This window comes from Sturnus vulgaris, chromosome 12, assembly GCF_052056855.1.
Source record: "Sturnus vulgaris isolate bStuVul1 chromosome 12, bStuVul1.hap1, whole genome shotgun sequence".
Taxonomy (NCBI): domain Eukaryota; kingdom Metazoa; phylum Chordata; class Aves; order Passeriformes; family Sturnidae; genus Sturnus; species Sturnus vulgaris.
In genome coordinates this window covers 12,412,917-12,429,855 of record NC_142254.1, presented here as the reverse complement: position 1 = coordinate 12,429,855, position 16,939 = coordinate 12,412,917, and the positions used below count along the sequence as shown (strand labels likewise).

At 43.8% G+C, this 16,939-nt stretch overlaps 2 protein-coding genes across 2 annotated transcripts; one reads left to right on the top strand and one right to left on the bottom strand.

Moving 5' to 3' along the window:
- The first annotated feature begins 16 nt into the window (after window positions 1–16).
- Window positions 17–2,276, top strand: DDX28 (DEAD-box helicase 28). The gene has a single exon (XM_014880703.2). It carries the CDS (start codon window positions 17–19, stop codon window positions 1,643–1,645), a length of 1,629 nt encoding a protein of 542 aa, XP_014736189.2. The 3' UTR covers window positions 1,646–2,276.
- A 511-nt stretch (window positions 2,277–2,787) lies between these two features.
- LOC106855860 (galanin receptor type 1-like) lies at window positions 2,788–16,304 on the bottom strand. The gene is made up of 3 exons (XM_014880834.2): window positions 15,285–16,304; window positions 14,353–14,418; window positions 2,788–4,419 (listed from the first exon to the last, which is right to left on the bottom strand). Exons 1-3 carry the CDS (start codon window positions 15,990–15,992, stop codon window positions 4,102–4,104), a joined length of 1,092 nt encoding a protein of 363 aa, XP_014736320.2. The 5' UTR covers window positions 15,993–16,304; the 3' UTR covers window positions 2,788–4,101.
- Window positions 16,305–16,939: the final 635 nt, after the last annotated feature.

The following is a 16,939-nucleotide window of genomic DNA, read 5'->3' as shown; positions in this document are numbered from 1 at the left end:
CCACGTGGGGGACGCGATGGCGCTGGGCCGGGCTGGGCCGGCGCTCGCCCTCCCGCTGCTGCTGCCGCGGCGGCCGGCGGGCAGCGGGACAGCGGCAGCGGGGAGCCCGCAGCCCCCCGGGGCCGTGGTGCGCATCCCCTGGGCCCTGAGGCAGCGCCTGCAGCGGGGAGCGCAGCGCCGGCGGCGCGGGCAGGGGGAGGCGGCGCCGCCGCGTCCCGGGAAGCTGCTGCTGCGGAGCCGGCGGCCGGAGCTGAGCCAGCCCCGATGGCAGACGGTGGGGCGCTGGGAGCAGCCGCCGCTGGTGTCGGCGGGCTGGAAGCACCGGAAGGCGTACGGGGATTACTTCCAGTTGGAGCCCTCGCAGGAGGCGGCTCCCGCCCTGCAGGCGCCGCCGGCTGAGGCGGGACGGGGCCCGACTTTCGCCGAGCTGGGGCTGCAGCCGGCGCTGCTGGCCGGCCTGGAGCGGCTCTCCATCGGCCGGCCCACGGCCGTGCAGCGCCTCGCCATCCCCGCGCTGCGCCGCGGCCGCAGCGCGCTGTGCGCCGCCGAGACGGGCAGCGGGAAGACGCTGGCGTACCTGCTGCCGCTGCTGGAGCGCCTGCTCGGCCGCCCCGAGGCGCCGGCGGAGGCGGCGGGGCCGGCGGCGCCCCGCGGGCTGGTGGTGCTGCCGTCGCGGGAGCTGGCGGCGCAGGTGGGCGCGGTGGCGGCGGCGCTGTGCGCGCCCGCGGGGCTGGCGGTGCGCGGCCTGACGGGCGGCGGGGCCGCGGGCGGGCTGCGGAGGCAGCTGCGGGCGCCGCCGCCGGGCCCCGCCGTGCTGCTGGGCACCCCCGGCGCGCTGCAGGAGGCGCTGCGGCGGCGCTTCCTGGCCCTGGAGAAGCTGCGCTGGTTGGTGCTGGACGAGGCGGACTCGCTGATGGACGAGTCCTTCACGGAGCTGCTGGAGGAGATCCTGGCACACGCGCCCCTGGCCGCCGGCGCTCCCGGGCCAGCCGGGCCCGACGAGGAGAGGACGCAGGTGGTGGTGGTCGGAGCCACCTTCCCCGCGGGGCTCAGCGAGACGCTGGCGAAGTTCACTGACGTGGACCGGTTTGTCACCCTCAGCACCCAGAGCCTGCACCGCCTGCCGCCTCACGTCCAGCAGAAGTTTGTCCGCATCAAAGGTCGGGACAAGCTGCCCGAACTGCTGCAGCTGCTCAAGGAGCGCCCAGCATCCGGCGGGGCTGTTCTCATCTTCTGCAACAGTGCCAGCACTGTCAACTGGCTGGGCTATATCCTGGACGACCACAAAATCAAGCACCTGAGGCTGCAGGGGCAGATGTCGGCAGCTGCTAGAGCCGGCATCTTTGCCTCTTTCCAGAAGGGTGAAGTGCCTGTCCTGGTCTGCACCGACCTTGCCTCCCGGGGGCTGGACACCAGCAGTGTGCAGCTAGTGATCAACTATGACTTCCCAGACACCCTCCAGGACTACCTGCACCGTGCTGGGAGAGTTGGCCGGGTTGGGAGCAAGGCTCCCGGAGCTGTGGTTAGTTTTATCACCCACAGGTGGGATGTGGACCTGGTACGGAAAATAGAGACTGCAGCCCGGAAAAGGACAGGTCTCCCAGGAATGGACTCTCTTAATAAATCTTCACCTACAGGAGGTTGATTCAGGTTGCCAGGCATTCCCTGGTAGAGGCTTACCTTGAGGTCATTAATGCAGAGTGAATGAGCTGCTATGTGTAAGGCACATTGAAAAAATAGAGTTGAGTTTCAGAACCAGGTGATCAGGTTAACTTTGCACTGTTCTGAAAACTGCAGTATTCATTTGCACAGCCATCACAACATGTGGCTTTTCCGAAGGAAACTCGTGAGTAACAGAATGCTTTTGGAGAATATTGAAGAATTACTTCATCAGTTGATTAGGTTTACTTATTTTGAGACATAATTTAAATTCAAATCCAGATGAAAGTACGTCTGTATGATATACAGCTCTATTGCATTTCATTACTGCCCACCACCATCAGCTAACATTTGTTACTAAAATTTAAAAATTGCTACTGTGGCAGGAGAGAAACCTGACCAGTTACAGGCATAAAGGATACTTGATTTTCTTGTGATGTAGTAGCTCATTCCGAAAATTCTAGACTGGATGCCTGTAAAGTCCATTGGGAATGAGAAGGCACAATAATGCCTGAGGCTCTTACAAGGCCTTAATTTGTTATTTTTTGGTTATCTTTCACTGAGAAATGGGATCTTGCTCCTTCATGTTATATTAAATAAAAACTAAAAACCCTGAAGTGTTTCCTGCACATTTTTTTCTGCATGATGTAGAAAAACGTCCAGTTTCTGAACTGACTGTAAAAAACCAAAAACCTCAACATACTGAAAGATATCTTCTGTTAAATGAAAGTAGAGTGTTTATTCACAGTTTCTAGTGACTCTCATGTAACAGAGTGAGTGATTTCTTTTGAATGTTGTGCCTTTGTCCTATTTTGCTTCAAACCAAGAGAGTTGAAGTGAGGCTAAGGTTAATTAATATCTAGCTGCTGGTTTGTTTCCATGGTAAATAATCACACAAATAACTCTGATTTCTGTTGCAGTGATTGCCACAACCCTTTCTTTTAGTGGCTGTTTTTCCCATGCTACCCACTTCAGGCTGTGCAATCATTTGGAATGTAGAAATAGTAGATTTCTACATTATGGTAAATGAGAAGATCACAGCATTGGATCTAAATCTAGTTCCTAAGGAAATCATTCACTGGAACTACTCTTAGTATACTGAGAACAAAAGTTACACAAAGAGAAAACTTTCAGAGATCAGGCAATGACTTTATCCTATTGTGCATCTGATTGTGTTCATATTGCTCGGTTAAGGGGCTCTTAAAGGAAGTTACAAACTGGAATAAAAATATTTAATACAATAGCTCCCAAGTTTTAGAAATATAGTGAAAGAGCGATCCATTTGGAAACTGGAAACCCATTCATTGCATGTAGTTTAACTTCTGTACTTCACATTTTTGCAGTCTATGAAATCCAGCTCTAGCAATCTGCAATCAGTCTGGATTGCAGCACACAGGAATACGATATTAGACAACACAGTGAAGTAATGAAATTCTTTCAGCCAGTTGCTTCCTACTTTTGAAGGAATATGCATTTTATATATTTACAAGTAATAACCTTGAACTTGGTACAAATGCTCTTACCTGTTTGTTGCTAGAGCACTGTTGATAACAACAGTTCATCAAAACAACCCAAACAAAAAACCCTCACCACAAATTTCAGGCGTTTATATACTAAAGTGTCTGAGAAAAAGCCTTGGGTGGATACACTCAAGAGAACACTGCATTTACCAACAAAACCTTTTGTAGACAGTACTTTCAAACAAAATCACAGTTTTTTAAGCATATATTGAGAAATGCCATTCTCCTATTGTTGCTCACCAAGAGACAGTTGCTGGAGCCAGTGATTAACAGCAGTAATTACACACAGGAGCACACAGACACTCAGACCCTGGGATGTACAAGCTGATACAGAGCCACCAAGAGCAGACAGCCACGTCACTGACACATCATGTGAAAGGTGTAATTGCCCAATAGGTAAATGCTACAGCAAAGCCTTCAAGGAGATTTAAGAGACCCTACAACCAGTAGTGAGCTAAATGTGTATGTAGCTCACATATGGTCAGATTTGTTGAAGAAACAAAGGCATCCAAAGACTTTAGTTTGACTTCTCCCAAACTGCTCTCTGAATGTCACATCACTCATTGTTCACATCTTGATAACTGTCTACAGACATCATTACTGCTGTCTTCTTGTCTGTACATATTCTGCCTTCTGTATAAATCTTATTTATATTCTCTGGTCATAACTACAACTTCACGTCCTCTATTCTTATGGGCATTCAGATACTTCTGTTGCACGTAGCCCAGTGACTAGCAAGGTACCCTAGGACAGGCTCTGCCACATATCATCATAATGAGAGGGAAATATGTCTCCTTCCACTCCAGTAACCTGGCAAAGTCCACACCTCTGCAGACTCCACTGCTCCCTGGAATGCACTTGAAGGCATGTTCTCCCCAGATAGAACCCTCTTCCTCCTGAAACACGTTTTTGTGAGCCCAGCTTACATGTTCGTGGTGGAGTGTGTGGTAGAGAAGTTCTCCATGCGCACTCTGGCCAGTTTCTCAGCAGAAAGCGGCCGCAGGAAGAGCTTGCAGGTGAAGACTTGGCGGCAGGCCTTGCGGAAATTCTCCGAGAGGAAAGCGTAAAGGATGGGGTTGATGCAAGAGTTCCCGTAGGCCAAGCAGTGAGAGATGATGCGGAAGGTGAAGGAGATGTTGTTCAGGGGAAAGTGCCCAAACTCCGCCCACATGGTGATGATGTGGTGTGGCAGCCAGGAGAGCAGGAACACGGCAACCACGAGAAGCACTGTCTGCGCCGTCTGGGAAAGAGAAGATCGTGTCTTAAATGGTCACAGTGACCAAGTGGGTCTGTGCAATGAGTGAGTTTGCTTTCCTCTGTCAGTAGTGAAAGCAGCATAACACAGGCAACACTGACAACTGCCACGTGGACAAATTATGACAACATGAAAAAGGATGCTAAAAACCCTGGTAAATTTTGATTGATTAGTTTTGGCTCAAACAAATAACTGTAGACAATTGAGGTAGTGCCTGTAAAATTTCAAACAGTTCAAAGGCTGCAGCAATGATGTTACAATAATATTCCCTAACATCTGGAGGGTGAGGAACATTAAGGCTATTGAAAATAACTGCAGGGGAAAACAATTTGCAAGTAAGCACGCCCCTGAGAGGAGTAACAAACGCTGGCCTGACGAGAAAGGGTTCTCCAGTATCTTCTCTATTACAGGACAAACCCAGAAAACCAATTCATAGAGTTTTTTTTTTTTTTAATACACAGTGCTTATTGGTTAGACACATTCCTAGCTGGGTGATGGATGACCTGAGGGAGGCTCCCTGTGCCTGTGGAATCCCAGCCTGTGCTGCCTGGGTTAGGTGTGCCCCTGCAGTGCTTGCTCCCCAGTTAGCTGGCCAGCCTCTGGCACAGTCTGTCAGTTGTATGTCCCAAAGCTTGACCTGAGGTAAAATTTTCCTGAAAACTGTTCTTTGAGATCTCCATACAAAATGAAGGTTAACAGTGACAGTAAATAAAATGAAGCTGTAACTCACTTCAACTTTCTTTCTGTAAGACCCTGAGGACTGTGGGAGCAGGACTGCACTTTTTAAGTTTAGGAAAGTTGGTACTGTTGCTTTTCTCTCACTATTTCTAGAACTCTTAGTGAATGCCTGGCAAGGCTCAAATATTACTGACTTGGGAGCCCTAAGATCCTTGCCTGATGTTTTTGTAGGACTAATTCCACTCGACTTAATGAATTTTCAGAAATGGTAATGAATTTACACAAATGGTAATGCAAGGTGAGCAATTTTTGTGTATTTAATCCCTCAGTTTTGGGGTTCTGTAGAAGATGCACAGCTGATGACTTCCCTCCTCTTTCCCCACTTGGTTCTCTGCACAATGTTTCCTTTTTAACTTTGGTATTTAGTGTTTCTCATTTCTATTTTGTCATTTTAATAAATGTAACAACTTGCAAACATGCAGATGATATCCTTCCCCTAAGGATAACTGTTGTACAAGTAGCAGAAAATCAGTGGAGAAAAATTAAAATTTCAGCTCAAGATTTACAGCCTTACTAGTCTAGGTCAATGTTTCTCTCAATAATTCTCTTGCATGATTTCAAGTGAATAGTGTAAAGTTACTTTCCTAGGAAAGGGATAATTTTCTAGTGAACAGGAATTCATTTAGTCAGTATTTATCATGGCCACATTTAGTTAAACCCATTAACCTCTCTAAGGAAGACATTGTGTTAGATCAAGACTACAATACAAGTTAAAAAAAGGGATTTCTGTTAAATAGGTCTCTCAAATAAGGTTCTATTAACTTTGAAAGGCAATAACCTGTAAGTTCACTGTGTACCTGGCATGCTCCAGGTGCTTCCTTGTTTCACCTACCAGAATGCTGTCTGACACTGAGCTAGCAAAGATGCTCCCCTAAGAGTGAACAAACTACCCTGCCAAGCATCCTCAAACCAACCATGCTGGGAGCCAGATGGTGTCCTTAAAAATGGACTGGAATGTTTAGAAATTGGTAAGAATGAAAGACACAGACCTAGTGGTCTTGTGGGGTCTAGCTCACCTACTGTGGTATGATTACCAAATAAATGATTAATAAACAGGTCTCATCATTAGCTTTCACCAGCAATAATGGTGCTACTTCTTTACCCTCCAGCAATGCTAAGTAGCTTAGGCTTGTTACCCAGGCAACCTTTCAGGGCATCCATCTGCTTAAATTAGGGGGATACAAGCACTGAAATATTCTTTTGAATAAGGCTTATATACCTAGCTTTTTTCTCCCTTTTGTTGTGAAATAACGAGCTCTGCATTTAACATAGGGCTGAGTATTACACAGTGGGTTTGCAGTTGCTGTGTAATAGCACAGAGCTGTTTCTGGGATCCAGCTTTTTTGGGATTTTGCAGATGGAAAACATAGAGAATACTACAGAACTAATGTACATAATTCATGATTCAAGAAAAAGGTTTTGAAAATGGAATTTGTGTCTGTTTTTTCAATTTAGGGAATAGGTAGTTAAGACAGAGTAAACTGAAACAAAACACTATTTGGCTTTTAATGCAACTTTGCTGTAGCTTAAACTACTGTTACTGTGGACTGTGACCAGCTGTGGAGGACTGATCCAAATAGTTTGTGTACTGTTTGAGCTTCTTCCATGGACTGTTCCAGTTTGCAAAGTTACTGCATTACTGCTATCAAGCTGTCCCCATTTAATGCAAACCTTCTGGTTCAACTTTGAAATTTTGGTGGGTCCATAATAGACATGTACAATGGCCACTTAAGTCTAAATATTCCTAGAAGTCTTTCAAGCAGCTCCAGGAAATAACTTACAGTGTATTTGTTGTACAGGCAAAGTAAGTGTGTTTAAGCTGTACAGTGAATCAATAGCTTGGTGACAAAGACAAGGAGATATTTTTGTTTGTCAGATAATGAAATAAATTTCTGTTATTCCTCCCCCCGCCCCCTTATTTCTGTCATGTGCAGATTGTATTGAATTTACTTGCTTATTCTTTTGCTATTTTTGTAGGTCATCTGCCTGTCATTTATGCTTTCCAGCCTTTATTTGTCTGTTTTGCCATTTGATTATTTTTACCCGGCCCTGAACAAGCTATTTCTTGCTTTCAGCCTTCCCCATCCTTATAAAAGCATTGGAAAATGTGTTTAAAAAACATTTTTTTGGGGAGATGCTTCATTCAGGAGGATGATGAAGTCTTTAACATTTAATTGTGTTTAGAGCTGTTGTCCTTGATAAGCTTATAATGAAGTTGCTTGAACACGTCAGGCATCTTGTCAAGGGCAGAATTAAGATTGCCCTGTAATGAGTCAAATGCTTCAAGTATTCCATGGATTTAGATATTTTAGGAAGAACTACCTGAATGTTAGATTAATAAACATTCCTGAGATTAAAATATAGAGTGGACAGAACAGTCTAGAGGGGTATGGGGCTTGTCACTTTCTTCATTTAGTCCCAGTTGGAGACAGCCCAGCTGCACATCATATTTCGGAGCTGATCAGACCATCCATTTCTACTGTGTACCTCAGCCACACAGAAATGGGAAAGAACATTCAATTAGGTTTTTTATTAAACAGTACTGGCTTGCAGACAAACTGTGTTTCATTAGTGAGACCACTGCTGTTTCCTGAATATGGTGAGATTATTTTTCCTCCTTTTTTCTTCTGTAATTCTAAATGAAGAAGCATAAAGAAGCCTGTGCCTGTTCTTCCACACTGTCTTATCAGCAAATTACAATTGACTCTTCCTTTATTACTGCTTTGTAGCAGGATGTCTGATATCTGATTATGTGATTTACTGATACATCTTTTCTCCTGTTATGCTCATCACATGTGGCTTAGTGCAATATACCACTGTGCTGCTGGAAGAACTTACCAATCTCTGAGGAAGACAATTTTTGTGGCTTTAGATTCAGGGATACCCAATTGAGAACATCCCTTTGCTCAGAGTCCATCTGTGAGCCAACGTGTGAAGTGAAAACTGCATTTCCTCACTCCTGGTGCCACGTTCTTGTTTGCTTTGTTGGCAAATCTGACTCCCCTTGACGGATTTGCAAACATTCTTTTCTTTTTTGCACACAAAGTTCTAACAGAAAGGTCCCAAGCATAATCTAATCTCCAGAAACACACACATAGCCTAGTGATAAATGCAAAATGTTTAGAAAATGGCATAACTATTCTTAAGTTCTAGAACATATTCTTAACATACTTATTCTTAAGTAAGGTAAAGGTTGGATAGCAGCCGTCTCTACTTCAGAGCACTCACATCTTTTAATTACTATTGAAGCACTCCTCATTGCCCTCTGTTCTTTTTATTTTATTACACTGGAGTCTAATTCTACTCTTCAGTGATCTGAAAATCACACTGAAAGTATTCTTTCTTATTGTTCTGTCTTCTTTCTTGGAGCCAGAGATGCCAGTTGGATGTCATGAAGAAGCGGAGGGAATGAAGTAATCATTTTGATTACCTGATTTATGTGCTAAGCAGCTTGCTTGCACTGTTCCAACTGCTCATCTGCACATCTCTCATCCTGGGGATATGCCACTAATCTCCTCTGTTGATGCCCTTGAAACTTATTCACTTTCTATTCATAAATGCATATAAGCATTGTGATATTTCTATTATGCCCTAATTGGCAATGATGCTCTTAATTCCTGCTGCCCTGGGCTCCTCTTAACCAAACAACGTGCATTCACGATTTCATTTGAGAATTATATTCTTCTGCCTGTTGGATCCTGGGATCTTCCATGTTTCTTTGCTGTATTTACCGTTGTTCAAACATCACGTTCATCATCTATATGAAAACCTTCAATTTGCTTGGATAATAGCCAAATAATTAGTTTAGCATACAGGAAAGCAGTTACAGTGCATCTTTTATGTGCCTCTCTTGGCCAAGATGTTCAGGAACACCCATCTACCTTGAAGGAATTCTGTATCTTGTACCTCAGGCTCTTGTGTGACCTTCAAAGTGCAGCACTCCTGGGAGTGTCCCAAATAAACCCTTGTGTCTTTGTGTTTACTTAGCTCTGGAAGCAATGAACAGCTGATCTGCCAAGCTGCCAGGTAAGCACGGCTCACCTCTCTATTGTAGCTAACCAATAGAAAAGCATATGCTATAAAAAAGAATTTGTTATCTTTAAGTGGCTCATTTGGTCTCTTAATTGAAGCTTTTGGCCTCAAGGTCCCATGACTACTATCCTTTCAAGTGAGCTTGCAAAATAGCTGTGAAATTCACCTCCCCAGACACATTCTTAAACTTGAAAAAGCATTTCAGATTGTTCAGTTTGCAAGGCTTGTTATTTGTTTTGTAAAGATGCATAAGACAGAACTGAGTAAACACTGAGGAACCCTGGTGTGCTCCAGAGGCCAGTAAAACACCACAGGGCCATGCTAGACCTTAGTTTGCATTAATTTCCATCATTAAATCATCTTATTTAAGACAAATGTATGATCAGAGTTCCTGGGGCTGGGCTCTTATGAAACATTTTGCAACACTGTCAGACAGGGAATCGTTAACTCTCTTTGGAGCCAAATTACAGACTTGCCGTACTCTGCATAGTTCAGAAAAGAGGTAACAGAACTGAAATATACCTAATTGTCATAGAGGGGTGCACAGAATTTCCTAGCATGTGGTCTTGCTGGCTGGCCTCAAAAAATGGTTATCCAAAACTTCAAAGGAGAATCCTGCAGCATCACACCATCTGATTTTTAAGGCTGGCAAACTTGTATAGCTAGTATATCATTAAATGGGGAAACAGCCACTCATGTATCTCTTCTGCAGGCACAGTCTTAGTTCATCATGCAGAATTTCAGCCTAGGCATGCAAAAAGTTCTTAACATCTTCCTTGCTCTAATGCACAGATGATACATATAAATGGAAACGCACTTTAAATTGAACATATCCAACCTTTGACGTGTAGGTGGCAAAGTTACAGAAAAATTTCAAAGCGGGAATCTGAATTAAGGGTCAAATTCTTTTGATACTGGAATGTGAAGTCAAGATGCAGCAAACTTTATGCAAGGAAAATTTTTGCAAAGTTTCACGTGTGCATAAATCTAAAAGGTTGCTGTAGCTTGAACATAACCATCCTGTCACTTAACAGCCTACAGATAACAATCTAAGCACAAAACCTTTTATTTGTTTTTTGTTTCTTTTTTTTTTTTGGTGATATGTACCTGTATGTAATTTGTAGGATTCTGCTAAATACAAACTTGTTCTTTTCAGCAGGTGTTTGAACACTGACTTGGAGAGGGTGACAGCTGTCAGAGCTCTCTGGCTTTTTCATAAACTGGACCCATTCAAACAAAATCTGATTGTAACTGACTTTACAATAGTGGGTCTAAACATTGCCCATGAGTAGTTTGCCCTAAAAACCAGGGCTGTCTTATGCTGTCCTCTTAACCCCTACATATTTTCAAATAACAGACTTTGAGTACAATGTTGTGGCAAATGGGACCATGACAGACAGCAGAAGGATCACCCGTAATGGAAGAGGAGGGAAAAGTGACTTTGCAAGCATTGTGCAGGGAATAAAATCCACACTGAAACTCCAGCCATATCTTGTGGCAATGTCATCTGGGAGACAACAGCTGGGTCTTCAGATCCAGGTGGAATGAAATCTGCTGTTAGAGACTTTTATTTAGAGAAGATGCTTCATATAGCAGTGGGAACTTTTGGACAAGACTCCCCTGAGGGGAAAAGGGGTGGCAGTGACACTCTGCAGCTGTATGTGTCAGAGCTTCTCTTAACCGTGTGGATAACCAAAACTCTACCACTGTTTTAATTTTTAATTGGGTTTTGTTGCCATACTCTGCTAACAGACAGAATTATCACCCTCTTGTCTGCTCCTGCAGCTCTGCAGGGCCCTGGGCAGCAGGTCCTGCTCTGCTGGCAGCACCCACCAGGGAGGGAAGGGAGCACAGCTGGAGGGAGCAGGCACTGGGAACAATGCTGTGTCACAAAAAGGCAGAAAGGGGTAGAGAATCAAGCGAGAGACTTCTTGGAGAAACGAATTCCTAATATTGTAGTTCATTATGCTTTGTTTCCTGTTTCCATGGGTTTGATTTATTAAAAAAAAAAAAGGTTTTAATTTTTTTTTAATTTTAAAGGCATAGATACAAATTACTGATACAGTATGACCTTTAAAGGGGGAAGTTGAGCTACAGTACCAGGTACCTGGGCTCCAGTAATATGCTTCACATACTTAGAGTCAGTTAAATCTAGGATTATTTTGCTTTCTTTGCTACAGCAATGTACCTAGGAAAGTCATGCATGTACTTGCACAACATTGGGGCTCTTTATTTGGCCATGCCATCATCATCTCTTCAGAAATCACCTTAGGCCTGGATCCAGCAGGTCCCACTTGTTCTATAAATGTTTGTCTTACTGAGGTTCACGTGCTGTTTCCAGATTTCCAGGGTGTACTAATAGCAGATAAAATGCCAGCTCCCCTATGACCTTCAGGGGGCTTTAACTTGGATTCATCCCAGTAATGCTTCTTACTGCATTTCTGTGTTCTATGGCTCAAACTATGTGAGTAAGAATGTTGTAGGACCTGGAGGTGGAGGGACTGGTATTACACCAAGATTCCAGAAAGGTCAATGAAAGTGAAAGATTCAGAAATAAGTCTTGACATTTAACAAAATCTTACCTGATGATTTTATTTTTTCAAAAGCAGCCTATAATGGAGAATAATAGCAATGTATTTCCAGTCAGCATGTGGAATGCTGCTTATGGCAAGACTGAGCTCTATGGCACTTGCTTTCTTTCTTAACTATGTTTTATCTTGAAGTGCTCAGTCTTGAGGAGAGTTCTTGTAGCTTCTGAAATGCTGAGTGACAGAGCAAACTGTTTGCAGTGGTAATGTTGGCAGCTGTTTCACTAGAAAATCTTGCTCAGCAAGGACTGACTCTGAGTCTGCAATTTGATTCTTTTGAGACCTTTACTCATGTATGGAGCATTGGGAGATTTGAACAAAAAGCTGTTTGCAAAATTTGCTATTTAACTGTTTAAAAACAAAACAAACCCACAAACCAAACCCCCCAAAAAACCCCCAAACCAAACCCAAAGGGGAAAATCCAAAAAGAGCAAACCCAAACCCCATTCTCTTGGAGGTAGAAGGAGGATAGTAGCTCAAATGCCCTGTTTTCTTGAAATTATAGGAACTGCATGGTCATAGTTTCAAACTATCCTCTTTTTTATGAATATGACACCTTGCCATCCATATTGGTTTGGTGAAGACACATGCTGTGAATTAACAGATGTGACTCAGACAATTTTATCACCTCCTGTGGGAAGACTTGGCTGTTGTGCTGCACTTTCTGTCATAGCACAAGGCAATCAGGGTTTAGCCACTGAAGCCACACATATTTCAGAACAAACTCAATGTTCTGTATATACTAAATTAACCTTCCAAATGTGGATCCAGTTTCATTTGTCAAACATCTTTCAGTTAAATAAACAAAAGCGCTTCACTTAATTCCTGATGAAGTTTGTGAATTAAATCCAAACACAACTACTTTCACAAATGGACCAAGAAGTACATATGAAGGAAGCTAGATTAACACCACTGACAGCCATCCATGTGTTTCCTCTTAGGCTCTAAGGTGAAGTGTTCTGAAGAAGATGTGCTTTAAAAGACTGACTCTCACTCTTGTGTTTCAAGCATGCTTTGAAAGCACATGCAGGAATTGAGTGTGTCTGCAACCAACCCAAGGAAGCCTTCCCAAGAAATGCTGAGTAGCATTTGCAACAAAAAGAACCTTTAAGTAAACTAAAGAAGATGTTTGACATGCAGGAAGGCTAGATGGACAATTTCTACACAGACAGGGCTGGATGAAGACATATTGTGAAGGATGATGTGTGTGTGTGTGTAGAAGAATGTATTTAATTTTTCTTCTATCTGAAAGGATCACCTATATAACTAGGCCTAACTGTGCCACATGGAACAAGAATCACTATTGGGTGTTTCATAATTATGGCCAGGGAAATAGTTAAGAGGAGGGAGGAAGAATTGCTGCACCACTAACTTGTTTGAACAAGTAAAATCAAAAGTGTTTTTTAAAGCTGATCCTCTTGGCAATGTCTATTAACAAAACTTAGTGTTGAAGAAACTGTAGAGCTATTTTTTCATCCAATTCTACAGAGCAAATCTGAAAACAATGCAAGTGGATATATCTGAAAAATGTCATAAATGAAATTCTTAACTTCTTTACAGGAAAGTAACAGTAGTAATTTTTAACTGTTCGTAGCATTCTCTTAAAAATTAGCAACAAATAGGTAGTGTGCCATTCATACATAAGTAAGGAAGTTCTGGAGGGAAATTTAAGCCAACCAGTTAAGGGATTTGTTGGTGATTTTGAGATCTAAAACAACAACTTTTGAAACCTATGAAATTATGAAATGATTCTATGTGGAATGACAGTGCTTCTCAGCACTTTATTTGCTGCATTTTTCATTATCAAAATTGTCAACACATCTTGGTTGCCTTTGCTCTTAGTAGCTGTTAAACATACAAAACTCTGGCTTTGCTTTCTGTTTGTAGTCTGCACTATTGATCCAGAAATTATACTCTTGGTTTTGACATTTTAATCCACAGTTTATCTGCAGCAGCATCAGCACTCATCAACAAGTCAGTAGGCAAGAAAAGACACAGTGTTCTTCAACACAGTCTGTTCCATCTAGGTCTGGTGGTGTTCCTGCAGCAGGCAATACACAGCAGCTCATTCTACATAATGTGTTCCCTTAGAAAAGGTGGTTAAAAGAATGTTTATCAGAACCTACCTGAAGTTAGATGAAGACAGAAAACATGTTCAAAAACACTCTGAGGGGAAAGGGAAACTAACACCTGTATAGTAAATATTGTTTGTGGTGTATTATAACTTTGACAGTTATTGTGTTATGAGATAATATTGCAAATACTAGTTGAATTTGAATTTTATCCTTACAGACAGTGTATATGCAAGACCAGTTATGAATTGGTCCTCATAAGTATATTGCAAACAAAACTGAGTGTATGCCAATGAATGTAATGAACCAGTAGAAACTACATATAATCTACAGTTAAATCTGGCTAGGATTCATAGGCAAAAAGGACTGGCAGAAACTGTAACGGCTCTAATTTAACTGGAATCAGCACAGACCAGGCTGATTACTTTATAAATCTGGCATATCTATTGTATTATAGTCAATGTACAGATTAAACCAAAGATATTTACCTTCTTCTTTGATCTCTCTGACTTCTTGGAAATGTTCTTTACCTTCGTATGGAGATGGTATAAAACCTTGGGGGGAAAAAAGGAGCAATATAATTGGGGAATTGAAATTTGTGTATTAATACTTGAACTCCTCATACAAGCACCAAAAATTTAAAGTAATTGTTTTAACATGATTTCAAAGATGAATTTGATGCTTTCAGGCTTTTAATTCTAAGTTCTCCACTTTTTCTTTCAAGAAATAAAGTTTGGAATGAGCATTAAACTGCTAAGCTTCTAGTAGTTCAGTATATATTAAGAGTTCAGCTGGCACTATACTGAAATCCACTGGACTTTTCACATGGACTTTGAATTCCATATTGAGCCTCAGATTGTCTTCATTTATTCCCCAGGCTGAGAGAGCATGGGCAGAGAGCAGGCTGTACCCTGGTGGGACTGCCCTGCTGCTCCTGAAGGCAGCACAAACAAATGCAGTGGTAAGAGTGGGTCCCACTCCAGAGGGAGGGTCATAAGGAATGTTGGAGCACTGTGAGCAATCTCAATTAACATCTAGATCTAGCTTTTTAAACCTGATTACAGCCCAGCAATAACCTGAGAATGTTTATCCCTCCATAGGTTTTTACTCTTGCCAGTAGCAAACATTTGTTATTTAGAAAGAACAAAATGAGAAATATGAAAACCAGCAAGTCTCTTTAGGGGGGTTGGGTGTTTGTCTGGGTGTCATCTTGGTAGTTGCAATGCTTTTTGTGAGCTGGTGTATTTTCATTCTCTGTTTTCCTTCCCTCCCCCTGCCTCAAAAAAGTATTCTGTGCCAGGAGAGGATATAGAAAGGGTTGGATCAGTTATTTGGCTGTGTAGCTGTGTACACACATAAGCCACCAAGAGTCTGGGATCTTCCCCTGCATTTAAACATTATTCCCATCCCTGGCACCCACCTTGGCATAGCAGCAGGTGATGAGCAGCAGGGGCAGGAGGTATCCCACCAGCAGGATGGTGATCTTGTACATCTGCTTGGCTGCAGAACCGTTTGCCCAGTGCTCCCAGCAGAAAGAGCTGTTGGGTGCCTGCTGATGGCCACTCATGAGGGCCTGGTGCTGGGCCACGGGGATGGCAATGAGGAGAGACAGCAGCCAGATGACAGCCACGCCCAGGGCAGCGTTGCGCTTGCTGCGGATGCAGGGTGAGCGTTTGGCATGGACCACAGCAATGTATCTGTCCACTGACATGGCCACCAGAGTGAAGATGCTGACCAGCATTGTTGCCATGGCCAAGTAGTGAACCCACTTGCAAAAGAAGGCACCGAAGATCCACTCTGGCAGGGAGTAGATGGTGGCCTGGAAGGGAACGCAGAAGAGCAGAAAGGAGAAGTCTGCAATGCTTAAGTTCAGGATGAAGATGTTGGTGGCACTGCGCGATGGGCGTCCCCCCGGCCGGAGACGCCCCAAAACAACCAACACTAACGTGTTTCCCACCATTCCCAGGAGAAAAATCAGCCCAAAAAGCACAGGAACAATCACCACCTCTGGGCCACCCCTGGTTGCTCCTGCCCAGCATGTTGGGGCCTCCGTTGGGTTGGTCTCAAGGCTGCACTTGCTGGTGTTGGCTCCAAGGGAAAGCACAAAGTTGTTTTCCTGCTCCTCCATGGAGCCAGGCAAGGAACAGTCACTGCAGCCCTCACTGCTGACAGGTACGTCTGTGTTTGTTAGGGGTGGCCAGAGGTGAACTTTTGCTTTCTCCAATGCGTTGTCTTTCCTACGAGGAGTAATTTTCTTCAAATGATTCTTCCGAGTTCTCTCTGTCTCTGGTGCAGATTATTCCAGGGACTAGCAAAAAAAGGAGCTGAGGAATTTGTGTCATTCGCGGCTTTGGCAGCTGGGGCTGGTGTGGCAAAGTCCGTGCCAGAGGAGCAGAGATGAGGCTGCCCTGGGAGCTTGGAGCAGCGGCAGAGCAGCAGCAGCTTGGCTTCCACATGCCCCTCCTCTTCTGCTTCCCTCCCACACTCCCTGGATCTGTGGCTGTCATACCTGCTTTCCCAGCTCCACGCTGAGCTGTGGCAGACTGAACAAATGCTGTCTGTGACCTGAGCCCTCCAGAGAACAACCCCTGGCCAGCTTTGTCCCCGTGCATTACGGGAGAAGAGCAAAGCAACAGTTCTCACACAAAGGGATGGATAAACAGCAGCTGCTGAGCAATAATGGGTGCAGTTCTATGAGGGGCAGCACTGTTAGCGGCTGCATAAGAAGGCAAAGAAGCTAAAATACTTAATTTGAATCAACAGAGAATGATTTCGTTATTTATTTGTTTCATAGTCTTCAATGCTCCCATTAGAGCATAAAGCCATCTGAATAGCTGTGTTTCCAACACAAAAAGCTGGGAGAGCTTTAGATTCAGCATTGGGTCTTGCCACTTCTGGGATATCTGCCCAAATTCCTTAAAGCCTGAATATTCATGGGTCTTGTTGACCCAGCTTCCAAGACATTTTAGGTTCAGCCCAGTAGTGCCAACAGTATCTGCACTGGAAATGTTCAGTCTTAGTAGCTGTGAGCAGCTGTAATATTCCCTGCCAGGGAACAGAGTTATGTTTTTGTTT

What these genes read in the sequence shown, in the direction of transcription:
- DDX28 (XM_014880703.2), top strand. Translation starts at nt 17, where the DNA reads ATGGCGCTGGGCCGGGCTGGGCCGGCGCTCGCCCTCCCGCTGCTGCTG.
- LOC106855860 (XM_014880834.2), bottom strand. Translation starts at nt 15,992, where the DNA reads ATGGAGGAGCAGGAAAACAACTTTGTGCTTTCCCTTGGAGCCAACACC. An exon ending in TCACCTGCTGCTATGCCAAG is followed by an intron (nt 14,419 to 15,284) that starts GTGGGTGCCAGG and finishes TTTCCCCCCAAG; the next exon opens with GTTTTATACCATCTCCATAC. An exon ending in CAGAGAGATCAAAGAAGAAG is followed by an intron (nt 4,420 to 14,352) that starts GTAAATATCTTT and finishes TCTCTTTCCCAG; the next exon opens with ACGGCGCAGACAGTGCTTCT.